The 14,506-nt window shown below is 35.6% G+C and overlaps 1 protein-coding gene across 1 annotated transcript in view; it reads right to left on the bottom strand.

Moving 5' to 3' along the window:
- The window catches only part of DYNC1H1 (dynein cytoplasmic 1 heavy chain 1), a 65,520-nt gene that overhangs the window by 44,562 nt on the left and 6,452 nt on the right, over positions 1 to 14,506 (bottom strand). The window contains exons 4-23 of the mRNA XM_058162718.1: positions 13,539 to 13,794; positions 12,648 to 12,834; positions 12,277 to 12,548; positions 11,668 to 11,895; positions 10,219 to 11,295; positions 9,302 to 9,481; positions 8,186 to 8,335; positions 7,294 to 7,440; positions 7,029 to 7,169; positions 6,611 to 6,787; positions 6,243 to 6,353; positions 5,832 to 5,951; positions 5,310 to 5,549; positions 4,586 to 4,741; positions 4,292 to 4,405; positions 2,806 to 2,916; positions 2,512 to 2,721; positions 2,193 to 2,339; positions 1,396 to 1,562; positions 78 to 251 (exon numbers count right to left, since the gene is read on the bottom strand). Of these exons, the coding sequence (XP_058018701.1) occupies positions 78 to 251; positions 1,396 to 1,562; positions 2,193 to 2,339; positions 2,512 to 2,721; positions 2,806 to 2,916; positions 4,292 to 4,405; positions 4,586 to 4,741; positions 5,310 to 5,549; positions 5,832 to 5,951; positions 6,243 to 6,353; positions 6,611 to 6,787; positions 7,029 to 7,169; positions 7,294 to 7,440; positions 8,186 to 8,335; positions 9,302 to 9,481; positions 10,219 to 11,295; positions 11,668 to 11,895; positions 12,277 to 12,548; positions 12,648 to 12,834; positions 13,539 to 13,794 (4,365 nt within the window). The remainder of the gene's footprint in view (positions 1 to 77; positions 252 to 1,395; positions 1,563 to 2,192; positions 2,340 to 2,511; positions 2,722 to 2,805; positions 2,917 to 4,291; positions 4,406 to 4,585; positions 4,742 to 5,309; positions 5,550 to 5,831; positions 5,952 to 6,242; positions 6,354 to 6,610; positions 6,788 to 7,028; positions 7,170 to 7,293; positions 7,441 to 8,185; positions 8,336 to 9,301; positions 9,482 to 10,218; positions 11,296 to 11,667; positions 11,896 to 12,276; positions 12,549 to 12,647; positions 12,835 to 13,538; positions 13,795 to 14,506) is intronic.

Here is a 14,506-nt window from a genome sequence, read left to right as displayed (position 1 = left end):
TAAACTATTGCTTATTGAATTTAGAAGTCATTTACACTTATGTAGATGGACAATTAATTCTGAACTAAATTGCTTACCGAGGGAAAGAAGCCCTCTCTCTCTCCAAGTATTCTCCCAAAGCTTTTTGGATCTTTCCAAGCAAGTCTGCTAATCTTTCCAGAGATCTCTGTACCCCCTGAATATTCAGAACATCCATCACCAAGGGAGATTTTGATACCTTTTTCATGAGAGCCAGAAATTCTGTGCTGATGCTGAAAACCCAAGAGGAGAGAATGCTGATGCACGAGACATATAATATCTTCCACTATATTTACTTATATTTTTATATTGCTGAAACTGCCAAAGACTCAGATCAGTTAACAAATGATCGTCATGATGTAACATAAACCAAATAAACCACAGTAAACAAACCAAAATTTAAAATAATTGGATGCAGGCAGTCCTTATTTGCCAACTGCAATAAGGACCGTCAACTTAAGTGATGTGATCATTAAATGTGATGTCAAGTGAGTGCACTAACTAACAGTTCTGGTTGTGGTCATTAAATGTGATGTCACATTATCACAATTTGCAATTTCCTGCAATTTCCCCCATTGATTTTGCTTGGTGAAGCCTGCTCTGAAAGTCGCGAATGTTGATCACATGACCCAGAGATACTGTAACCTTCATAAAAGTACACTGGTTGCCATGTGTCTGAATTGGGATCAGGTTAGTCATAAATCTCTATTTTCATCATAGTCACTGAATGAGTTTTCTGTTAAGTGAGGACTACCTATTGTTACATAAACCTGATGGAACACTAACAACTGATCTAAGGGAAGGTTGGTCTATAGAAATTAGCACATAATCAAAAAATAGGATCTCTCTGACATCATAGACTAGTAGCCTCTTCTGTGATAATTCCATAGAAGAATTTTTACAGGTTTATATAGGACTATGAGAATACAGTTCTGCAAATACTAGTTATCAAGTCACTTAGGATTTTATAGGTCAAAATCAGCATTTTCAACCGCATTCAGAAACTTATTGGTAGCTAATACAGATTCTGTAATAGCATTATTATATATATTTCTGTAGCCCAGGGGTCTCCAACCTTGGCAACTTTAAGACTTGTGGACTTCAACTCCCAGAATTCCTCAGCCAACTTTGCTGGCTGAGGAATTCTGGGAGTTGAAGTCCACAAGTCTTAAAGTTGCCAAGGTTGGAAACCCCTGCTGTAGCTAACACTAGGAACCATTTTGTACCAGTTTCAGTTTCCAAGTGGACTTTACAGGAAAATATGTAGAGATTGTTGCAATGGTGACATAATTATTACTGTTAAATTGTGTCATAAAAACTCTAAAACTAAACACAATATTTTCATGTTTACATCCAAAATTGCGGTCAGACCATTACCTTTGGAACCTCTGAGTTTCAACTGGCAGTAGATGTTTGATATCAGCACTACCTGTGAAGATGCCTTCCAAGTAAACCCATCGCCTCTGGACATCAATCCAGACATCAAACAGTGCCATAATTCGATTCAGTTTGTCTTCCCAGCTAAGGGCATCTTCTTCAAATACCTAAAAATAAATAATAAGGTTCAATTAATGAAACAAATTCACAGTAGGCTGAAACTACTAAGAAAGGCATCTATTAATTTACGAGTCACAATAAAACATTTATTCAGTAAAAGTATTGATTGTATCTCCATAAAGACCACAATGTGATATACAATAAAATATAATAAACAAATGTTAAAACTTTTAAAAATTGTATTTCAAGCCAGAAATTAGAATGTTAAACGGCCAAAGTAATTTAATTGTTTTTCAAAATGTGCAGTGCTTTTGCTACATTTTATTAAACAGGTGCTGCAAATGATGATGTTTCTCTTACAGATCTTAAAAACCAGACAGACTAGTGACACAAGCAGATATTCAGATAGCTGGGCAATAAAACCATTAAAGTTGTGAACTGTGATTGGAAACAATTGTCTGTTATTCACTGTGAGTAGCCTAGCTGCCACATTTTACTGCTATTGGGGCCTCTGGATATTCTTCCAATGATCATAATTTATAGATAGTTTTGTATGCTTGCACATTGTGCTTATGCTTGTAAACTTTTTCAAGAATAAATTGAAGCATGGTTTAACATATACTGTTCAGAAATACTGAAATATGGGAGAAGATAAAATAAATATAGGTAGTCATTACCTTGTAATATGGAGAAAGCTTCATTGCAGATACACTGTTGATGTGCTCCTTGACCTTGTTGAAGAGGTCATCCCAACCACGAATCAAACGGCATTTGTTTTGATAATTGACCAAGTCCAACTCATAGGTATTCCATACTTCACGTATCTTTAAACAAAAGGAAGTAACAATGAGACCTAGAGCTTAGGGTAGTAAAGACTATGAAGTGTCTTTACAAAATCCTGATACAAAACACAATTAATTCATATTTTTGTTAAAATAATTAGAATATAAATTGAAAATCTATGAAATGGTATAGAAATTAAAAATGAATTGCTACCTGCTTCAAGAATTCTTCCAGTGCCATCTCTCCTTGTGCCACAAGTAGCACATCTTTCACAATCAATTCATTCTTCTGCAAGTCAACATCCCAAATCTGCCCCAGAGTTAGTTCAGAAACTACCCAATTGACATGTAGCCTCTTCATCAATTGTTTCCAGTGACGATCCTTAAGAGCTTCTGATTTCAGCTCAATTACCAACATATTTATCTGGAAGAAAAAAGAAAAGCATAAAATCATTATTTTAAAATCAACATACTGCTACATTGATGTAGTTTTCAAAAGCAACCTTACCTTCATGTAACCCTTCAGAAGTCTCTGAACATATTCGTAGGATGCATACTGACGTAGCCGAGCAGGAAAATTTTTCAGCTGGTTTAGTAAGCCATCTAAACTTTGGCGAAGCTGTCAAAACAAGAATAATTTGGAAAAAATTGCAAATATTGAAGTCTATGAATCTATGAATTCATGCTTCATTACATACTTATTAACATATTCTAAATTAAAGGAATCTTTTTCTGTGATGCTGACCAGCTGTATACCTATTATGGTTTGCAAATATAAATGATCATATTAATTCACTGTAAAATTTATTAGCCTTATTTGGGCTTTATTCTAACCCTACTTATATGATTGTTATCTAGTACTGTCAAACTGATAGAAAGAAGACACATCAAAGCAATTTTCCAAATCTACTCTGGAGTCTTAGGGTACTTTGCAAAGCTAGGTGTATACTAAAGTTGTAGCTCAAAGAGCCTCTAAAATTGCCTCTGGCTTTCCCCACCTAAATTAAAGTTAACTCAAATCATCCAGTTCCAATCTTTTTGAAAAGAAGGAGCTTATATAAGATACAAACCAATAAAACAGAGATGATATCAAAATAATGCTCTTGTAATAAACTATATGTAATAGTAAAATAATGAAAGAAAAATTATCTAAAAAATCTAGATCACTGTAACATGTTTCATTTCATAAAGCAGCTCTTCATTTTTTTAAAACCACTTTTTCCCCTCTGGCAATAGTGTCAACTTTTTTTGTTTTATTTTATTTCATTTAACAAATTACTATTACCATTCAACTACCCATACAACTCTGGGAAGATAGGTGAACACAACCAAACTGCAGCAATTCAATTCAAAAGAACAGTGTCAAGGCCCCTAAAAATATTATCAACGCATCAAACAAAACCATACCCATCAATATCCTGGCCCCAGCCTGGACTTGTTTAAACATTAGTTTGACATGGATATGCCACATTTCATTCAGTGACCAGAACAGTTTGTAGTAATGCAAGTATTAAAAATAAAAAATAAAACAATAAATGATGTAGTAAAAGTTAATGAAAGGGTGTAACACCAAAAATGGGGGCAATGTTCAAATGCCCTTCCCAAATAATATTCATATTAAGTATGTATAACGCTATACTGAAAAAGTCAATTTTGATGGAACATAAACTAGTATGGAGACATGCAGTATCCGTCATCAATACGTTATCTCCAGAGGTTCTTAGTTTCTAATATGGTTAAATAATAGAAGAAAAGTGATTGAAGTTCAATGATTTATCCTTGTGGACTCTTAACAGGCATACTAAGGTTCCTACGCTTCTCATTAAGAGATTATCCAATTTGTTCTAATGAATGTACACATCCGAAAAAAAGAGTTTTAAATTTCTACATCCTAAGAGTTAGGGACATAAAAGAGGATATATATTATATATTTAAGAATGGATGACATCCTCTGACCCCGAGTTCTACATTCACATGGATAGCTGAAGTAATACCTTTCTGGGTTGTACAGAAACCCATGGTTGTTCCTTCATTTGATCGATCTGTTCCCAAACTTTTGAGAGTTCAGACCAGACCCCTTTAAGGTCCTGTAGCTCTTCTAAGGCAACCTGTGATCAAAAAGTGAAAAATAGGAATGCGTTAAAATAGGTATAGATTCAGGGATAAAATATATGATTTCTGAAGAACCACTGTATTTATAGCTGGACATATATGCGTTTCTAATTTGAATCTCATAACTATAAAACATTTATGTTCCAATTCTTGGAATTCAAACTGATTTTTCTTACTTGGACACGTTCTTCACTGCCACTGAGAAGTCCTGTATCAGTCAGCTCCAGAGCTTCTTTGGCCTTTGCACATTTTTCACGGTCATCTTTCAATCTTCCAAATTTTCCTTCATAGATGGTAAGTGCTTGGAGAGCCTCCTCTGGACGTAGGTTGCCCTTAAGAAAGAAGTTACAAAATTTTAATATAAAATTTAAAATATGTTAATTTAGAAGTCACTACCTGTTTTCCCCAAAATAAGACATCCCCCAATAATAAGCCCAATTGGGCTTTTGAGCGTATGGCAATAAGACCAAACGCTTATTTTAGGGTTCAAAAAAATATAAGACAGGGTCATCTCTGTTTCAAAGCCGAAGAGCCAGTGCTGTCTGAAGACGTCTTCGTGGTCATGTGGCCGGCATGACTAAACGGCAAAGGCGCACAGAACGCTGTTATTTTCCACCAAGGTGGTCCCTATTTTTGTACTTGCATTTTTAATGTGCTTTTACGGGGTAGGTTGGCAGAAGCAGGGACAAGTAACGGGAGCTCACCCCATTACGTGGCACTAGGGATTTGAACTGCTGAACTGCTGACCTTTCGATTGACAACCTTAGCATCTTAGCCACTGCATCCCCAAAACAATATTAAAGCCATGCAAATATATGGAGTGAAAATAATAAATAGATCTCCAAATGCATATTTAAGCTAAAAGATAAAAAAGAAGTGGTTGAATTAGTGGAAACTTACCGTTACAGGCTTTGTTTTCTCCCAGTCTGTCAATAAGTCCACTGTGCGGGTTTCTACAGCCCGATCTTCTTGAACAATCTTCATCTGCAAGTTTGCTACCTGTTGCTGAATGGCAGAATCCTTTCGTCGCATAATATCATTGAAAGCACCCCATTCTCCTTCAATGTTATCAATATACAACCAGGATGAAGGAAACTGGAATCTCTGCTTCTCAAGTAAGCGTTGGCCATTACGGTATAGCTACATGGTCAGAAAAAAAAGAAAATATATGGTAAGATCAAAAGATACCCAAGCGGGAATTTTAAATTAGCAGCTGCTACTATAATATGAAGAACTTAATCATTTTATTTGTTGAAAAGGTATATGTTTTTTAAAGTTTTTTTAAAAATATAAACATCCCATCTTCTCTTAAAGAAAAATAAGGTGTATGTTTTTTAAAAAGTCTAAAATTGACAAATAATTTATAATCAGGATGTATCTTTTCAAAACTTTTTTTTTTAAAAATATGCCAAACAAGCTTACCTCAACTTGTTTCTCAAACTGCTTGATTTTGCGTTTCAGTGACTGCACGTAGGTGATAAATGTGACAGCATCAGATGTGCTAGCTGTATCCACTGAATGTTGCTCCAATTCTTGACGTGACTACAAGAAATGGAATAAAGCACAAAGCTTTATAATTGTATCAGGAAACATCAGAATAACTTACAACAGTGAAGCCTGCTCTAAAAATTGATAGGTCAGAAAGGAGATGTTACTAATCTTTCCCCCCCCTAAGATTCCCAAATCAATAAAAACTATGGAAAAAGACAATACTATTATCCTACCTGTAAGTATAGTATTAGCTAGGATAAATTAATTTACCTCTTCTTTTTGTTTTTATTTAGGGTAACAATATAATAAATGACCATCACATTTACTATAGAATATTCTTACCTTGGAAATCTGAGAATGGAATTCTGTCATGTTTTGGCCGAGCATTTGACCAAATTTGCTGAGAACTTCTTTATGCCAGGAATCATACTTCAAGTTCACTTTGGATTGAACCTACACAATGAAGATAATGATACTTTTATTCTATACCTTTCTATCTTCTATCTCTATCACAAAACTTCACTTTTATATTTATATTGCATTTCCTCATTCATTCTCATTCTTTTTTTTTTTTGCATATGTTAAGGGAAAGTAACTAAAAAACCCGGCAATATCTACATTTTGACTTTCAAAATTTGCTTTACAATCTGATCAGGTACTAAATTAACAAACCAACAATATTATTCAATAGCATGATTGGAAATGTTTACCTTTCCATAATCTATGATAACAGGCCCAAATTCCTTCCTAGTTTCTGCATTGTCAAAAGTTCCTCTGGCTTTTCTGATTTGAACCAACAGTGCCTGCCACTTGTTTAAGTCTTCTCCAAGCCTGTTATAAATATTTTCAGCTTGCATGTCCCATAAACACTGGTACTGCAGCCAAACCTATAAATCAAGCACATACAGAAAGAAAACTTAAGCAATCATCTTTCTGAATAAATTGAAAACTACTTTTATGAATTTTAAGTCCTTCAAAAAACAAAATACAAATCCTCCAACCTATAAAATTAATGTACTTGGTGAGAGTGTAAAGGCAATTCAGCAATAAATAATCATAACATCAATCACACAGAATACTGATACATTATCTCAAAATGATCCCCCAATAAACAAACTACAATCCTACCTTAACATATTGCTCCACTTCTGTTACAATCCCTTTGACAGCTGAATAAGCTTCCTCCAGAGCTGAAGGACCATCTGGCATCCGTGTCAAAGCATTACGATAAAACTTTTCTTCTTCTGATAACTCATAGTGGACACCAACCTAATCAAATACAGAACAATTTTAAAAAAAAATTAAAACAACTAGCAATTTCACCATAATTCTTGAATGTCTCAAGAATTCTTTGAGTCAAATGTATGTCTCTGCGCACGTCTGTATGTTTTACCTGGTATCTCTGACTTTGGATTCTAGGAAGTGAGAGTATTATTGTCTTCCAAGCGAACAATTCTTGGAAGAGTTTGTATCTGCAGTCTTCAATTGGTGGATTCAAATAGATCACCTGATTGGTTATTCGTAGTTCATGTACAACATTCTGTAAAAGTATAAAGCCATGTTCAGTTTTACTGTACTAGATAAAAGACATAATATTCATTTTAAAAAACCTTCCAATATTATAGTTAGAGAACAGGTTACAATGTGATAGATCACATTGTTCAAATATATTATTTCAAACTGTATCTCAAAATTGATCTATTCTATGAAATTATTTCATTAACTGTTTTAATGTTTGCAAAGCCTAAACACCAGAGTCAACATTTTTTTACTTATCCCACCGTTTTATTCTTCTATTCTTTCACAAATCATAAATATTCACATAAAAAAGACTTTAGGACAGAGACCTGTCTCTTTTGACTATGAAAGTTACACACATTTATCTTATGTGTTGTTATTTGATGTTCCAATAGTTCACTGAGATAAAGACAAGTGAATAAATATGAGATACATGAAAAGAAATTAACATAATCCACATGCTGGAAACCAGATTGAAGGCTTGAGAAAACTATTAAAATTTTTAGCTATTGACTAGTCATAGTACAACACAGGCATCCCACTTTTCTCTTATCCCCAAACTTTAAATACGGTAAATTGCCAATGTGACACTCACAAGCTAGAAATTTTCTATTAAAACTCTAGAAGATAGCTTTTCTGAATAATTATATTTACCGCATTTGTGCAAATGTGAATAAACTTCAACATAATCATTACTGGTGTTCTTTAACAGATACTAATAGTATTCAAACTGCATAGATATAGTTTAAAATGAAAATTTCACTTACTTTGATTTTGGGCTCTCCACCTGGTTTATGACTGACTTGTGGAGCATCTGTATCCATATCTACTTCGGCTTTGTCATCAGCTTGACCAAGAAGTACTTGTGTCCATGCTCTCAACCCAGCTTGCAGACGAACTCCTAGTATTCTCTCAATCTAGGATGCAAATATGTTCAACAATTTTATCACTTGACAACAATGCTTATTTTTATTTGTATTTTAAATGAAATTTGTTTGCCAATGGTTCCATTGAAGGCCAACAGAATATGCAACAGAAGGGCTAGTTACATACAGTTCACATAATACATGGAGTCATAATGACTTAAGGTCTGCGACTGCCATTTTTAGCAACTGTTAAATGGTACAGAAAAAGTAATTCTATAGTCAGTCCACACATTTACAACCACTGCAGCATACCCATGGTCTCATCAAGATTTGGGTGCTTTGCAACCGGTGGATGTTTATGACAGTTGCAGTGTCCCATAGTCATGTGATTGTCATTTCTGTGCTTCATAGCCAGCTTCAAGAAGCAAAGTGAATGGAGAAGCTGACAGTGAAACTGCAATTTGTAGTCACATAGTATCTCGCTTAACAACTGCAACTGAAGTGAGGTCAGAAGTCTATGCAGTGACATGAACTCTCACTTAACGTCTGTTGCTTACTGACCAAATTGCCAGTTTCAATTGTGAAACTTACCACAAAGTTCACCTTACCATAAAACAAGTATCAATATGACTGAATATTACATGAAAACTATGCCATTGAAAAATTTGGAGAACAGAAAATCTCTTTAAATTTTAAAGTAAAACATGGTTAAGAATAATATTTCCAAACATTATTTGTGGGTTACTGAATAAAATTTGACAGTTTTAAAATTAGTATTCTTATCAATCATAAGCAAATAGATCAGACTTTAAAAAGATTTAAGCCTAAATAACATTATACTATTATGTATGTTTGCAGATATGCTTTACAGTGAGGGCTATTTTCAAGTAACTGTATCAACTTGGAATTTGGAATAGAAAGGAAATAAAGAGAACTGTGGATTCAATCACCTATTCATATTTTTCCCCAAGATATAACCCAGAGTGTTTAGGAAGAAATACAGCCAGTGAAACTAACCTCCATATCTAACTTATTCACCCAAATTGGCAAATTGGAATATGAATGAAGATTCAGATCATCCACAGCCTTCTGAACTCTGTTTAATATTTCAGAGAATGTTTTGTGATCATACATGCATGTTTCCAAGGATCTGACTTCCAGGTCTATTTTCTCTTCAATGATAAGCAAGTCATCTACCTAGAAGATAGAAAATAAGCATTTAGTACTTAACAATCTTTCTCCCCCAAACGTTGTAAATGTAATTATGTAACAATTTTATAGTCATTGGACAAAGCAATTCTGTTTGGAAGAGTAAGCAGTAAAAGGAAACCAAGCTGTCAAAGAACATGGTAGCCGGACACTATCAAAGCTGACACTAGCCAGCGTATAGAAAAACTCAAAGACACAGTGCAAGATCAGAAGGTGTGCAGAGGTCTGGCCTATAGAATCGCCAAGAGTCGACTGAATAGATAACATCATCATCATAATTTACAGAGCTAGTTTGATCTAGTGGTTAAGGCACCAGGGTAGAAACCAGGAGACTGTGATTCTAGTCCCGCCTTAGGCATGAAAGCCGGTGGATGATTTTGGGCCCATGACACCAGGCTTCCATGACTGCCCATGACACCAGGCTTCCATGACAACACTTGGTTAATCTGAAAAGTGGCTCCTGCACTTGCAGGAAAATGCTAGGAAGGGAAAAAAAGTAGCATAAATTGTATCAGCTAAGTCACCTAGATTTTTTGGTATATTTAGGAATTGATACATCTATTACTTTGATCTCTAGAGAAATGCCTGAAAAAACAAAATGTAATGAGGTTTTTTAAAAGTTTATTTCCTGCTCCCAATCTTATATTTTGCTCTCATTGAAACATTACTGGGTCAATCATCCATTTAAAACCCCAAGCTTGAAACTAGTATGAAAATAAACTAACCTTTTCCTGGAAGTTGAAGACCGTCTCTGCCAATCGCTGAACATAAGGATCAAGTTTGTAAGATTCCCACACCAGTGCAATGCCCTCTGCAATCAAAGCCTGCACTTCCTTTTTAAGACCCGCAACCAAAAGAGAAATGGTATTTCGTTCTTCTACTTTTTCACAAGTACGTTCATATGTGCGAACACTCTCAATCAAAGAGATGGCGAAAGGATAAAGCTGATTGGCTTGGTGAGCTTTGTTGACTATTGCAAGAGGAACCCGAAATCCAAGCCACTTGAGGTTACGGACTTCTTTGGATAGTGTAATTATTTCTGGGAGGAAGTTAACTTTTAGCTTGAGGACATTTCCTGTTCTGCCTCTCACACGAGTGCTCTCAATGGTAAAAATGCGACCAGAGACACCAAGGTTTCGCTGCTGAACCTTCCGAGCCCAATCATCAAATATTTCTTGAGTGTTGAGCTTCATACGGAAGCTATCTCCATCTTGCTTTAGCTTCTGTCCTTCTACATGGTTCTCCCATCCCTTCCCAAGAACATCTTCAACACGCTTCATATAAGCCGTAAGTTGTCTGTCAATCTGTTTAGCCCAGATTATAGACCCTGCAACAGGAGGCAAATCTCGAACATGACTCATTTTGCAAGCTTGACTTTGAGGATACTGAACTTTGAATTTGTCATGAAGTGATTCTATGTCATCCTTCACACGTTGGATTAACTGTGTTTGGTATTCACGGATGGCACCTCTAATATGTGGCCGAACAAACAGAGCATTAAATCTGGAGAAGATTCTGAACATTTCATTGGCATTCTTGGCTGTGCCAAGCTGATCCCTGAGGCGAGCAGTAATGCGGGTTTCAACTCGATCAATTCTTTCATCATATCGCTTCATTGCAGCTTCCCAGGCTTCTGTACCTTCTTTGGAAACATCCAAGCCATCTACTTCTTTCACATTCTCATAAGCAAGATTTACTTCCTCAATTGCATTAGCATCAGCGGCGTCAAACAACACTTCTGCTACTTTCATATCTTGAGGCTCAGGCACGTCTCCCTGATTTTGCTGGGCCACAGCGGTAACCTATTTAAAGTCATAGGATATTTATCATTCAGTATTCAGAAAAGTAGGCTTTTAATACTCAAATAAATATTAATATTCAACAAGGTTTCTAAAAAATATCCATGACCTGTTCATTTAAATTCAAGATGCAAGCATGCTTGCTATGAGTTTTCACTATTTATTTTACTATGTTTTTGCAATATTTATCCCCACTTGCCAAGTGTGGGAGGGTTTTTTTTGCCAAACAATTTTTTGGGAAGCTGGTTTATATACCCTTTTCAATTAAAAAGAGACTTCACAGAAGCCTATGAAACAAACACCTGCAAGATTAAATTCATGCTTAAGATTTGGAAAACCTATCAATATTTTAACAAAAATGGCAAAATGTATTACCTGAGGCCGTAGGACTCTGACAATGACTGCTCTTAGTTGTTCATGCTGTCTCCGAAACTTCCTCATTTGATCAAGACGAGCCTGCAGCTTTCTGTGGGCAGGATTGATACGCCATACCATCTTCAGATTCTCTTCTCGCTTTCTTTTCACAATGTCTCTTAGTAGGACCTGCAGTTTCTCATATTCATCATCCCAAGATTGGAAGACTTCAAAGCATGCAACCATGACCTGAAACAATATTAAATCAAGGAAATTAATATATTCTGTAATGTTTTTGTTTAGTTTATTATGCACTACATACTTTACTTAAAATCCGTCTTGATTTACAGAGACACACAATAGTAATCAGCCATTATGGAACAAATGCTATTTCAGGGCTGTTTGATTATGTCTCCAAAATTTCAGAATGTTGTAAATGGAAATCTGTGAGAAAGCTATCTTTAAAAATAGTTATGCAGAATCACCACACAGCCAATATGAGTAATTCACTTCAATGTTACAGTTTTTGTGCAGTAGGAAATAAGCTGTGTGTCTTCTGAGCTGAAGCTAATATTCTGTCCCAATGTTTGGCCTGTTCCCTCATCATATCTTCATGTAAGCAAGACTTACCTTCTCAAATTCTTCATAGGCAACATGCATCAGTTTTCGTGTCCCCAGTACTTTGAGCAACTGGGAACTTAAGTCTCTTGAAATGGCTTCCACTAAGCGCAGAGCTCTTTGAATAGGATATTTTGTATTTCTGATTTTTCTCAGGTGAGTGAATATTGCCACCAATGCCTGTCGTATTTTATCCAGTTCAGTTGCAGACAACAAATCATTTAGAGGGAAGTCTTTCATTAATGGATTATAATCATTAACTGTCTCCAATGCCTGTTTCAGACCTGGGTGTTAAAAAAAGAATACGGATTTGCTTTTTTAAGTTTTAAAGCAGTAAAAGAAATATATACTTCTGCTAAATTTTGTTTCTGGATAGCTCTTACCTGTGTCTGTATCAAAGCTAACAGTAGCATGAAAACGTTTGCCATGTTTCAAAATATCTAATGTTAATAGAACTTCAGGGCTTTCACGCTTCTCCTGAATACGGTAAAGGGCACGTTCCAAATTTAGCCAGAAGCTGATTTCTTGCAAAGCGGTACCAGATGCAGGATCCCTATCTAATTTGGTCACCTAGAAAAACAAAATGAAGAAACATATTTAATGAATTAAGCCATAATTTTATATGATGTGTATAGTGTTTGTTTTCCTTATTCTGCTTCAGTTGCTTTAATATATAAACAGTGAACAGAGCAATATGAACTTGTGAACACCTACCTATCTACAGAAAAGCAATTATAGCAGAACATCTTACTTACTTATTGTATGCAAGTAATGAAAATTTGGTAGAATTCAAAAAGTAGTCAAAAATGAGGTTGAAATATTGTGGGATATATTAATACAAATTGATAAAATCTTGGCCGGTAACACACTAGATTTAACTGTGGCTGAAAACTAGAAAGTGTGGAGAGTTAATGTGGCAATAACAGAATTTAGTAGAAGACAAAGAATAGGATAAGATCACAAAGTATCAAGGTCTGAAAATTGAAATATTCTAACATAAGTTGGCCATGCTGATCTGACCATTGGCACAGAAGTTGCCATACTAAAATATATTGAATAGCATTTAGAAATTATAAACTTTGACAAAATTTCTGTCAGTTACAAAAGGCTACACTGCTTGGATCTGCATATAAATTACACTAATATATTATGCTCTCCTAGGTTTTTGGGAAAAATGTTGATGAGTATGAAGACCAACATCAGCTAAAGAAATGGCAACTGCGTTTTCACATTTTTATACATGTATAAGAATAATAATATATTTCCCAATTTACCTTTTGGATTTCTCTAATCCAGCGGTTAACTCCAGATTGTAGCTGGTTGAGAAAAGTTGGGTCCTCAACTTTATCACCAAAATCTGTAACCTTTGGCTTTTCTCCACGCTCATAGCATTGCTTGGCAACATTAGTGATAATTGGATGAATTGGTAAACTAATCTCTGGTATTTCAATATTCTGCTGCAAATGCAAAAGTCCCATTTCAAGTTCTGCAATTTTTTTCTCAACTGAGGGAGCCATTTTATCACCATCCCTTAGGAAAAATACAAAAACAGGCTAAATAAAAATCTACATATATAATTAAGACATTTACAATACATATATGCATGCAATCCAGAAAGGGGTTAAATGCTACCCGTTTGCTCCAGTTTGAGCAAACCGGTAGTGATAAAAACTACCACTTCAGGTGAGCTGGTAGTAAAAAAGCGCTACTGGTTTGATAGAACCAGTAGTTTAAAAAAGCTACTGGTTCGGGTGAACCGGTATTTCTGATGATCAGCTCTGCTGTGCGGTTTGGCTTTGCTAGAAAGCAGGAAATCCTGCTTTCTAGAGAAGCTAAATCATGCAGCACAGCTGATCCCCCCTCCTCGCTGTTCTACTTACCTTCCCAAGCCTCCTTCTGGTGCGTACTGCGCATGTGCATGCAGCACGTGCCAAAAGGAGGCTTGGGAAGGTTAGTAGAACAGCAGGGGGAGGGAATAGCTGTGCTGCGCAGTTTAGTTTTGCTAGAAAGCAGGAAATCCTGCTCTTTAGTGAAGCTAAATCGTGCAGCACAGCTGATCCCACCCCCCCCCCCGTTCTTCTTAGCTCCCTAAGCTTCCTTTTGGCATGTAGCATACATGCACAGCCAGCAAACCGGTAGCAAAATGGTTCAGATTTCACCAATGAATCCAGAATATGTTGCCCACCAACACAAACATAGGGTAAGATATTACTACAATTGAAAATAAACTTGATAAAAGAAG

The sequence above is a fragment of the Ahaetulla prasina genome, chromosome 1 (assembly GCF_028640845.1).
Source record: "Ahaetulla prasina isolate Xishuangbanna chromosome 1, ASM2864084v1, whole genome shotgun sequence".
Classification (NCBI taxonomy): domain Eukaryota; kingdom Metazoa; phylum Chordata; class Lepidosauria; order Squamata; family Colubridae; genus Ahaetulla; species Ahaetulla prasina.
Note: the sequence above shows the minus strand (reverse complement) of the source record. Positions and strands in the feature narration are given on the sequence as shown.